General features: G+C 47.5%; 1 protein-coding gene across 3 annotated transcripts in view; it reads left to right on the top strand.

The window, feature by feature from the left end:
• aass (aminoadipate-semialdehyde synthase) overlaps positions 1-12,486 on the top strand; it is a 60,396-nt gene that overhangs the window by 14,308 nt on the left and 33,602 nt on the right. For all 3 annotated transcript variants that reach the window (XM_055650229.1, XM_055650227.1, XM_055650228.1), the window contains exons 6-10: positions 1,130-1,276; positions 6,245-6,323; positions 8,352-8,479; positions 9,607-9,755; positions 11,211-11,333. In XM_055650229.1, coding sequence (XP_055506204.1) covers positions 1,130-1,276; positions 6,245-6,323; positions 8,352-8,479; positions 9,607-9,755; positions 11,211-11,333 — 626 coding nt within the window. The remainder of the gene's footprint in view (positions 1-1,129; positions 1,277-6,244; positions 6,324-8,351; positions 8,480-9,606; positions 9,756-11,210; positions 11,334-12,486) is intronic.

The following is a 12,486-nucleotide window of genomic DNA, read 5'->3' as shown; positions in this document are numbered from 1 at the left end:
AGCACCCTCTCCCCAATACCTCATAGTTCCTGCCCCAATACATTGTTATTGTATGCCTGATCAATCTGGCATTGTTTGGAGCAGGGGTGGGGGGTCAAATGTGCGTGCACGTGTCTGTATACAAAGGCAGGGTTTACAAAGCTGGAGCAAAATCCATGGCCCATCTGCTGATATTTCTGGCGTTGCTCCACCTTCGACCTGTTGCCTGTATCTCGTTGATGAGTACGTCAATGCCTCTCATGCCCTCGCTGTCTGGCTCCACTGTGGAGTGCGCCTTCAAGGCATGATGCTCTTGTTTGATTGCTGTATCGAGTTAGTCACCATGGCGTACATGGGTCCTGGTTCAATGCACAGAAAGACACTTCGACGGACGGGAAAGAAGGGAAAGACTTAGAGCGATTCGATGATACTTCATTGTCACATGTGCCCAGATACAGTGAAATACATTGTTTTGCGTACAACCTGGTATCACACACCGCACCTCACCTCGCCTCGGCAATACACAGGTGTTGCCATGTTTTGGCACCGACAAACTTACAAAAGGTTCACCAAACATTCAGCCCTTCAAACCAGCACCGCCATTCAATATGATCGTGGCTGATCATCTAAAATCAGTACCCCGTTCCTGCTTTCTCCCCATATCCCTTGATTCCGTTAGCCCTAAGAGCTATATCTAACTCTCTCTTGAAAACATCCAGTGAATTGGCCTCCCCTGCCTTCTGTGGAAGAGAATTCCACAATCCCATCTACTGCCAGCTATGGTACAGATTAGTGTAGATAGACCTCACAGTCAACATGGATGAGATGAATTGCAAGAGCCTGTTTCTGTGCTGTATAGGTTCACAAATTCTAGGAGCAGAATTAGGCCATTCGGCCCTTGAAGTCCACTCCGCTTTTCATTCACGGCTGGCACCCGTACTAATCAGGAATCTGCCAAATTGCGTTTCAAAGTATCCAGTGACTTGGCCTCCATAGCTGAATGTGACGATGAATTCCACAGGGTCGCCATCTATAGGCTATGATTCCGATTTGCTTTGAGGGCCACTCAGTATGCAATCACGGAGGTACCGCCTATTGTGGTGGAGTTGCCTGGTGGGGTGTTGTCAGAGCTGTTGTCTGTGTTTTCCAGCATATTGGCATGTCCCACAATTACCGGAACAGTGCCCAGGCTGTCCAGGCGATACGGGATTGCGGTTACGAGATCTCCCTGGGGTTGATGCCCAAGTCCATTGGACCCGTCACGTTCGTCTTCACCGGGACCGGCAACGTCTCCAAGGTAGGTCGTGTGGATCTCGGCAAATCTCAGGTGAATGTTTGCCTTTAGTTTACCGATACAGTGCGGAATCGGCCCACAGCCAAGGCCTATTAAGCGACAAACCTGTACGTCTTTGGAGTGTGGGAGGAAACCGGAGTGCCCGGGGAAAACCCACGCGGGTCATGGGGAGAACGTACAAACTCTGTACTGACAGCACCCCTGGTCAGGATTGAACCCGGGTCTCTGGCGCTGTGAGGTTGGAGGAGGTGCAAGTGAACCTCTGCCTCACCTGAAAGGGCCATCGGGGTCCCGAGATGGAGTCAAGTCGTCGCACTAGTTTCACTGTCGTCCTGCTCAGTGCCACTGTTGGTACCCCCTCGCCATCACCTCTTCCGCAGCCAACAATGGATCATTGTGGGCTCCACCTTCCCTTGAACATCCCAGCTGTCCTTGATTTCTTCTAATCATGCCTTTCATTCCTTTATTCTTTTTACCGCTTCACTTCCCTCTCCCCTGACTCTCAGTCCAAAGAAGAGGTCTCGACCCGAAACATCGCCTATTCCTTTTCTCCAGGGATGCTGCCAGACCCGTTGAGCTACTCCAGCTTTTGTGTCTATCTGCGGTGTAAACCGGCATCTGCAGTTTCTTCCTACAATCATGTCTGGATCAGTCATAGACAGAGAGTCTGAACAAGGGTCTCGACCCGAAACGTCACCCATTCCTTCTCTCTAGCAATGCTGCCTGTCCCGCTGAGTTACTCCAGCATTTTGTGTCTATAGACAGAGAGAGCTTGGTTACTGTTATGCAACAGCCCTTTCTCACTGCATCATATGATTTCCAGCATGGCAGAAAGGGAACTGTTGTTCCTGTGGTTTTATTTCCTCTCTTTAACAATCAAACGTCCTTATGGAACTCTGCACGTACAGTATTTGTACATCTGAGTTGAAGCTCCAGGGACCTTGCACGTCATTGCCAGCAGAATTGGTTATCGATCAGATAACAGTTCTGATATTTAAAAAGTCTTGTCTATCAATTATTAATTCGGAGCTTTGAAAAACCCACCAGTTTGAGTCCGTGTTTACTCTCTGCGACCAGGATAACAGCAACTTTAACTAGATGAGCAGGTGTAGTGAATCTGTTCATTTCTAGCTTGAAAAGTCAACAGTTCAGCGTGGAAACAGGCCCTTCGGCCCACCGAGTCCGCACCAACCCGCGATCCCCACACATTAACACACAGCGATTTCCCGCGCATTAACACTATCCTACACACGCCAGGAATGATTTACATTTATACCGAGCCAATTAACCCTCAGACCTGTACGTCTTTGGAGTGTGGGAGAAAACCAAAGACCTCGGAGAAAACCCGCGCATGTCGCGGGGAGAACGTCCGAACTCCGTACAGCCAAGCACCCGTGGTCAGGATCGAACCCAGGCTTCCGGCGCTGTAAGGCAGCAACTCTACCGCCGGCGCTACCGTGGACAAGTTCTAGGAGCAGAATGAGGCCATTCGGCCCATCAAGTCTTCTCCGCCATTCAATCATGGCTGATCTATCTTCCCCCCCCCCTCTCCCCTAACCCCATTCTCCTGCCTTCTCCCAATAGCCTCTGACACCCGTTATGGCTACTCCATGAGTAAATACTGATTGACTAATGATGGGGACCATCACTTTTTACTTTGGGAGGGTTAACAGAAGAGAGAAGTTCAGGAGAGGCTTTTATCCCAAGTATCTTCCGTGTCATTTATTAAGCCCTGTATCCAATGATCAGAATGTTTAGATTATAAATGGGTGAAAAACATTTTTCTATTATGGAAACCAGCTAGAAGTTGGTGAATTTTTATTTGAGAATGTGATCTTCAATGGAGGTTTTGAAATTCATTTCAGATTTTTCAAAGCCTATTCCTTCCTAGTTTTTTTTTTTTCTTTAGCCTTGGTACTGGTTTTAGTTTTCAGTTTTGCTTCGAGATACATAATGGAAACAAGCCCTTCGGCCCACCGAGTCCACACCGACCATTTATACTAGTCATTTACACTAGATCTGTATTACCACACTCTCTCATCCGCTCCCTATACATTGGAGCCAATTTACAGAGGCCAATTAACGTACAAACTATGGATGTGGGAGGAAACCAGAGCACCCGAAGGAAACCAAGGTAGTTGCAGGGAGAACATGCAAACTCCACACAGACAGCAGCCGAGGTCAGGATCGAACCTGGGTCTCTCGCATTGTGAGGCAGCAGCTGTGCCATCCTTTAATGTTAATGCTTGTGTGCTAACCCCTAACCCTTGCAAATATTTCCATCTGTTTTTTCATACTTAAGGAGTCTGACTAGCCCCTTGGAGTATTTCCATCTGCCCTATTCCTCCATTTAGTTTCATGCAGCTAAGTCCCACTCACATTCCCAATAGCTCCATCTCGATTCTCCCCCCACCTGCCGCACTTGCAAAACTTACAGCAACAATTGATCTGCCCATCGCAATCCCCTTGGAACTGGAGCACCCATTGAAAACCCAAGTGATCATAGGGGGTAGAACTCAAAGTGCTGGAGTAACTCAGCGGGTCAGGCAGTATCTCTTGAGGACATGGATAAGTGACGTTTTTGGACAATAGACAATAGGTGCAGGAGTAGGCCATTCGGCCCTTCAAGCTAGCACCGCCATTCGCTGTGATCATGGCTGATCATCCACAATCAATACCCCGTTCCTGCCTTCTCACCATATCCCATGAATCCGCTATCTTTAAGAGCTCTATCTAACTCTCTCTTGAAAGCATCCAGAGAATTGGCTTCCACAAGCAGAGAATTCCACAGATTCACAAATCTCTGGGTGTAAAAGATTTTCCTCAACTCTGTTCTAAATGGCTTACCCCTTATACTTAAACTGTGGCCCCTGGTTCTGGACTCCACCAACATCGGGAACATGTTTCCTGCCTCTGGCGTATCCAATCCCTTAATAATCTCATATGTTTCAATAAGATCCTCTCTCATCCTTCTAAATTCTAGAGTATACAAGTCAAGTCACTTTTATTTCTACAGCACATTTAAAAAACGACTCGTTGACCAAAATGCTTTACATCGGTGGAGGTACTAACGTTATACAACAGTGGTTCATAGATTAAATACATACATATAGCCCTCCCTCAGAGGACGTCAAGAAAGGCTTGAGAGTAAAGATGAGTTTTAAGCCTGGACTTAAAAGAGTCGATGGAGGGGGCAGTTCTGATGGGAAGAGGGATGCTGTTCCACAGTCTAGGAGCTGCAACCGCAAAGGCGCGGTCGCCCCTGAGCTTATGCCTAGACAGCAGGGTGGTCAGTAACCCCAAGTCGGCCGATCTGAGGGACCTGGATGTGGTGTGGTGAGTAAGCAAGATACAAGATACAAGATACATTTAATTGTCATTTGGACCCCTTGAGGTCCAAACGAAATGCCGTTTCTGCAGCCATACATTACAAACACATAGACCCAAGACACAACATAATTTACATAAACATCCATCACATCGCTGTGATGGAAGGCCAAATAAACTTATCTCTCCACTGCACTCTTCCCTGCCCTCTCTCCCCCCCCCCCCGATGTCAGAGTCAAAGTCAAAGCCCCCGGCTGGCGATGGCGATTGTCCCGCGGCCATTAAAGCCACGCCGGGTGATGCAAGGTCGCACACCGGGTCTTGCTGTTAGAGCCCCCGGCGTGCGCTCGCAGAGTCCCGCGGCCATTCCAAGCCACGCGGGGTGGTGATGTAGGCCCCGCTCCAGGAGCTCTTCGACCCCGCAACTCGGGCAGGAGAAGTCGCCGTTGCGAGAGCCCTGAAAAGCGGTCTCCCTCCAGGGACCCGCGGGCTCCCGGTGCCACCGTCCACAGTCCTGCCGTTGGAGCCTCCGACTCTCCGGTCGGGCCGCAGCAGCAGCAGCAGCAGCAGCAGCAGCGCTCCTCCACCGCTCCACCACGGCTCCACCCGCCCCGGATTCGGACAGCTCCGCGACGGTGAGGTGAGTCGTCGGCACCAGAGTCCCCGGTCTCTTCCTGTTGGAGGCTGCTCCTCATTGCGGCCCAAACGACAACGGAAACCCAACGAGAAAAGGTTGGGTCTCCCGTGCAGGGAGAGATTTAAAAAGTTTCCCCCCCCCCCCCCCCCCCACCCCCCCCCCCCCCCCCACCCCCCCCCCCCCACACGCACACCCCAACAAAAAATAACAAAAACTACATAAAAACACAGACAGAAAATAATAAAACGCGGACAGACTGCAGAGGCCGCTGCTGACGCGAGTCGCGCCGCCCACCGAACTTTTGATGTAGGTGGGGGCAAACCCGTTAAGGGCTTTGTAAACATAAAGAAGGATCTTGAAATTTATTCGGAACCGCACAGGGAGCCAGTGGAGAGTGGCCAGAATCGGGGTGATGTGGTCCCTTTTTCGGGTGCCCGTCAGGAGTCTTGCTGCGACGTTTTGGACCAGTTGCCGGCGGGACAGGGAAGACTGGCTGATGCCAGTGTAGAGGGAGTTGCAGTAATCGAGGCGGGAGGAGATAAATGTGTGGATGATCTTTTCGAGGTCGTCAAAGGAGGAATTGTTTTATTTTAGCTATCGTCCCAGCTTTTACCACGGCATTGACTTGTTTGTCAAGTTTCAACGCTGAGTCAAATATCACGCCAAGGTTTTTGACGTGAGGTTTGAGTAATGATGTAAGGCTTCCAAGGCTGCCTGCTGTCGTAATAAGCCCAGCCGCTACATTCTATCAACATATGACAGTCCCACCATCTCGGGAATTAACCTCATCGGACACTGTCGCAGGGATGAGTCCACACTAACCGAGATCAGAAATGTGGGCTCATGAGACAGCAGCACTACCCGCTGCACCAATGCGTCACCCTGTTGTTTTAATGGAACTTGCTAGACACCAAAAGAACAGTGTGGAAATATTTGGAAGGGTTGGGGGGGAGAGGGGGAAGAACATAAAACACATTTTGCAATAATAAATGCTGTTACTTTTACAGGGAGCACAAGAAATCTTCAATGAACTTCCTTGTGAATTTGTTGAGCCTCACGAACTTCGAGATGTTTTCCGATCCGGAGGTATTTAAATGTTACCACCACAGTGTTTCATTGTTATATCAGTCGGATATGAAGACGCCCTTGAGGCCTTTGGTCATGTTCCAACGTGTTCAAAACGCACATCTATTAAAATGTAATAAGCTAGATGCAGGAAAAATGTTCCCAATGTTGGGCGAGTCCAGAACCAGGGGCCACAGTCTTCGAATAAAGGGGAGGTCGTTTAAGACTGAGATGAGAAAAAACGTTTTCACCCAGAGAGTTGTGAATTTATGGAATTCCCTGCCACAGAGGGCAGTGAGGGCCAAGTCACTGGATGGATTTAAGAGAGAGTTAGATAGAGCTCTAGGGGCTAGTGGAGTCAAGGGATATGGGGAGAAGGCAGGCACGGGTTAGTGATAGGGGACGATCAGCCATGATCACAATGAATGGCGGTGCTGGTTCGAAGGGCCGAATGGCCTCCTCCTGCACTTATTTTCTATGTTTCTATGTTAACTTTCTTCACGAGACAGACGATGGAATTTTGATTAGTTGAGATTAGTGTAGTTTAGAGATACAGAGCGGAAACGGGCCCATCGGCCCACCGAGCCCGCGCCGACCAGCGATCCCCGCACTCTAGCACGATCCTCCACACACTAGGGACAATTTACAGTCTTTACCGAACCCACTTAACTTGTCTTTGGAATGTGGGAGGAAACCGGAGCACCAGGAGAAAAGCCCACGTGGGTCACGGGGAGAAGACGAATACTCCATACAGCCAGCACCCGTAGTCAGGATCGGACCCGGGTCTCAGGCGCTGTACTGCAGCAACTCTACCGCTGCGCCACCGTGCGACCCCATTAGAAATGGTATTGTACATATTTTAACATAGCAAATTACAAGGAAAAAGTAGATCATCTCAAAGCTTGGAAACGTGCCCATTAAGTTTACAACCCAGCAAAAAGCACTGGATATACTTCTATGTTGCATCAGTAACCATACGGTGGTCTAATTTCAGAAGAACGAATAGCTGAGCTTCTCTTTAACCTTTCAGAAGGCCATCAGAAGTTAGTGGCAACATCACAACTGTTTAAGTAAATCTGAAAATTCTTTCATGTCGTTATCCTCGTAGTTTAGTTTAGTTTAGAGATACAGTGTGGAAACAGTCCCTTTGGCCCACTAACACTATCCTAAACATGCTGGGGAGAATCTTACATTTACACCAAGCCAATTAAACATGTACGCCTTTGGAGCATAGGAGGTAAACCGAAGATCTCAGCGAAAACCCACGCAGGTCACGGGGCGAATGTACAAACTCCATACAGACGGCACCTGTAGTCAGGATCGAACCTGGGGCTCTGGCGCTGTAAGGCTGTAGCTCTACCACTGCGCCTATGTAATTTCGTTCTGCACATGTACGGATGTTTTTCCATGAACCTTGACTCAAGTATTGATGCCAATTTGCCACTCTCTAGTATTCACTAAGCTGAGTTGGATCCAACCTTTGCTCTGTATGTCCTTTGTGACTCACGTGGTCTCCTGTGCCCCAATTACCTTAAAAATATATACTATACCATTTAATCTATTTTCAAAACAGATATACAAATCTATTTTGATTTGCGTAGATCATTATCAGATTTATTGATGTATTAAGAACATTCAGTGAGGAATGTCCAAAATTGGAAAGGATGGGCGGGGCAGCAAGGTGGCGCAGCAGTAGAGTTGCTGCCTTACAGCGCCGGAGACCCGGGTTCGATCCCGACAACGGGTATTGTCTGTACGGAGTTCGTACGTTAACCCCCGTGACCGCATGGGTGTTCTCCAAGATCTTCGGTTTCCTCCCACACTCCAAAGGCGTGCAGGTTTCTAGATTAATTGCCTTTGGAATAAATGTAAATTGTCCCTAGTGTGTGTAGGATAGTGTTAGTGTGCTGGGAGCGCTGGTCGGTGCAGGTGGGCCGAAGGGCCTGTATCTCGAGACTAAACTAAACTAAATGCTGTTCTTCAGTGGTTACAGTGATGAATGTGTCGTGTGTTCTCTTTGGAACTAATAGCCTGCCGTTGATTGTACAGATCAGAACAAGATTTACAGCACCGTTCTAAGCCGTCACCATCATCTTGTTCGAAAGAGTGATGGCAAATACGATCCCGTGGAATATCAGCACCACCCTAAGTTATACACCTCACGCTTCAGCACTGATGTAAGTAACCTACTCCTGTACAAAGTGATACATTTCACAGAACATGAGTTCAAAGGTGATAAGAGCAGAATTAGGCCCATCAAGTCAACTCTGCCATCTCAATCATGGCAGATCTATCTCCCTCTCCTAACCCCATTCTCCTGCCTTCCCCCATAACCCATGATTTAAAACTGCACCCTGTGAATAGATGAAAGACCTATTTCCTTCAAAATGTCTGTGTCCTTACGGGTTCATTTAACAAAATTACTTTACTTTAGAGATACAGCGTGGAAACAGGTCGTGTTGCCCACCCTGTCCGCGCCGCCCACCGATCGCCCCGTACATTTGCACTATCCCACACACTAGGGGTAATTTACAATTTACAGAAACCAATTAACTTACAAACCTGCACGTCTTTGGAGTGTGGGAGGAAACCGGAGCACCATTGTCGTTGGTGAGACCGTGTTTAGAATATTGTGTTCAGTTCTGGGCACCGTGTTATAGGAAAGATATGGTTAAGCTTGAAAGGGTTCAGAAAAGATTTACGAGGAAGTTGGCAGAATTAGAGGGTGTGAGCGCTAGAGAAAGGTTGAGTAGGCAAGGTCTCTATTCCATGGAGTGCAGGAGGATGAGGGGAGATCTGATAGAAGTGTACAAAATCATGAGAGGAATAGATTGGGTAGATGACTCTAGTCTTTTGCCCAGTGTAGGGGAATCGAGGAACAGTGGACATGGGTTCAAGGTGAAGGGAAAAAGATTTAATAGGAATCTGAGGGGTAACTTTTTCACACAAAGGGTGGTGGGTGTATGGATCAAGCTGCCAGAGGCAGGGACTATCCCATCATTTAAGAAACAGTTGAACAGGTACATGGATAGGACAGGTTTGGAGGGATATGGACCAAGCGCAGGCAAGTGGAACTAGTGTACCTGCCTCAACTACCTCCCTTTCCCGCAACAGGTAATAAATCTGTCAGGTGGGTTACTAGAGTAGATGGGACATGTTGGTTGGTGTGGGCAACAGAGTAAATTTTTTATGAAATCTATCCTCCTCTAAAAGTCGAGAATGTCAAATAAGGCTCAATCAAAATTATTTAGAGGGGATTGCTTTAAGTTGTTGAAGGCACCAACACTTCCATGTTATTTTCCAGATTGCTCCATATACCACTTGTTTGGTGAATGGTATTTACTGGGAACCAGATACGCCACGATTACTTACCCGAACGGATGCACACAGTTTGTTAGGACCTGCCAAAATATTGGACCCAGCTCATGATGGTTCTCCTGACCTGCCCCACAGGTAGGGTTGTTATGAAATATTGATGTAATAAGTGTGTATTTAAAGTACTCTTTGCACATTGTATCCGGGCAGGTTTCATCACAAACATGCACGCAGCAATCTTGGTCGCAGATTCAAAGGAACTAACGTTTTCTTTAAAAATCACTAACTAAAGAGCGGCCCTGACCTCCCAACTACCCCATTGCAGCAGACCCTCCGACCATGTTTAATTGGACCTGACTGGACTTTATCTATCGGTCAACGTTATTCCCTTTATCCTGTATCTGCACACTGTGGACGGCTCCATTGTAATCATGTGTAGACACAAAAAGCTGGAGTAACTCAGTGGGACGGGCAGCATCTCTGGAGAGAAGGAATGGCTGGCATTTTGGGTCGAGACCCTTCTTGTATAGTCTTTCCGCTGTCTGGAGCCATGATCACAATGAATGAGGGGGGGGGGGGGGGATACTGATTTTTTTTTACCCGATCTAAGCCTCATGATTTGATATACTTCTATCAGGTCTCCCCTGTACCGATGGCATTCTAGAGAAAATAATCCAGGTTTGTCCAACCTCTCCATGTAGCTAATACCCTTCAGTGCCTGCAGCATTCTGGTCAACCTCTTCTGCACCTTTTCCAAAGCTTCCACATCCTTTAGTTTAGTTTATTGTCACGTGTGGCGAGGTACAGTGAAAAGCTTTTGTTGAGTGCTAACCAGTCAGCAGATTCGAAAGACGATAACATGATTACAATCGAGCCATTCCCAGTGTACAGACACATGATTAAAGGGAATAACATTTAGTGCAAGATAAAGCCAGTAAAGTCTGATCAAAGATAGACCAAGTGTCTCCAATGAGGTAGAGAGTAGTTCAGAACTGCTCGCTAGTCCTGAATTACTATCTACCTCATTGGAGACACTTGGACTATCTTTGATTGGACTTTACATCCTTCCTGTAATGGGTTGACCAGAACTGCATGCAATACTCCAAATGCGACCATACTCCAATATTCAACAAACATTATTGATGTCTGTAACTATACAAGTAATAAAACGTGCACAACATCTTCACAAAGAATTCTATATGCATCTTATAATTGGCGGCACAGTGGCTCAGCGGTAGAGTTGCTGCCTTACAGCACTTGCAGAACCAGGGACCCGGGTTCAACCCCGACTACGGGTTCTCTCTGTACAGAGTTTGTACGTTCTCCCCAGGACCGCGTGGGTTTTCTCCGAGATCTTTGGTTTCCACCCACACTCCAAAGATGTACAGGCACAGGTTTGTAGGTTAATTGCCTTGACTTTGTATACTTATGTGTAAATTGTCCCTAGTGTGTGCGTGTAGTATAGTGTTAGTGTGCACGGATTGTTGGTCGGCACGGACTCGGTGGGCCGAAGCACCTGTTTCCGCGCTGTATCACTAAAGTAATCTAAACTGAAACTATAACCTGATGTGAGGTACCGTGTTTATTTTCTAGATTTTTGGCTATCTGTGACATCTCTGCTGATACAGGTGGCTCCATTGAGTTCATGACTGAGTGTACCACCATTGACATGCCGTTTTGTATGTATGATGCAGAAAAGCAGACAATCCACGACAGGTAAGTCGATTTTACGTTTTGTGGAGTTTTATGAAGATCAGGTCCGCTGTTTAAACAATTCTTCCTTAAACAATTGTTTGGGACGACGGATGGCGCAATGGGCTAAGTGTTCGGCTGGCGACCGGAAGGTAGCCGGTTCGAATCCCGCTTGGAGTGCATACTGTCGTTGTGTCCTTGGGGCAAGACACTTCACCCACCTTTGCCTGTGTGTAATGTAATGTAATTATGTGAAGCACTTTGGGGTCAATGCAAGTTGACTGAAAATGTGCTATATAAATAAGATTATTATTATTATTTTGTTGGTTTTTGCTACAATAAAATTCTGAGGCTTTTTTTCCAATTTGTAGGGATTTTGTTTCTCAACAATATTGGGTGGCATGATGGCGCAGCTGGTTAAACCGCTGCCTCACAGCGCTAGAGATCCTGGTTCGAACCTGAACCCGGGTGCTGTCTGTGTGGAGTTTGCACAATCTCCCTGCAACCGCATGGGTTTTCTCTGAGTGCTCCAGTTTTCTCCCTTATCCCGAGGGCATGCCAGAGAAATATTCCCAAAGAAATCCCAAAGAAATATTCATGTTGGAATAACTAAAAAGAATGAAGAAGGAGGAATTTCTTTATTCGGTGGGAGGTGAATCTGTGGAATTCTTTGCCACAGAAGGCGGTGGAGGCCAAGTCAATGGATACTTTTAAGGTGGAGATTGACAGATTCTTGATTAGTCAGGGGTAATGGGGAGAAGGCAAGAGATTGTGAGGGATAGATAGATCAGCCATGATTGAATGGCGGAGTTGACCTGATGGACCAAGTGGCCTAAATTCTGCTCCTAGAACTTATGAATTTATAAGAGAGCGAGAGTGTTGTGTAGAAAGCGGGCGGGCAGGGCAGGCCAGGATGTCCCGCTAGCCACTTCTATAAGAGGAAGGCACCATTCACACATGAAGTTGCGGCACGGTGGTGCAGTGGTACTGTCCAGGGACCCGGGTTCAATCCTGACCACGGGTGCTGTCTGTACAGAGTGTGTACGTTCTCCCCGTGACCTGCGTGGGTTTTCCCCGGGAGCTCCGGTTTCTTCTCACACTCCGAAGACATACAGGTTTGTAGGCCAATTGGCTTGGTAAAATAGTAAATTGCCCCTAGTGTGTGTAGAATTGTGTC

Source organism: Leucoraja erinacea, chromosome 19 (assembly GCF_028641065.1).
Source record: "Leucoraja erinacea ecotype New England chromosome 19, Leri_hhj_1, whole genome shotgun sequence".
In the NCBI taxonomy this organism is placed as follows: domain Eukaryota; kingdom Metazoa; phylum Chordata; class Chondrichthyes; order Rajiformes; family Rajidae; genus Leucoraja; species Leucoraja erinaceus.
The sequence above is the reverse complement of the archived record's forward strand: the minus strand, read 5'-3'. Positions and strand labels throughout refer to the sequence as shown.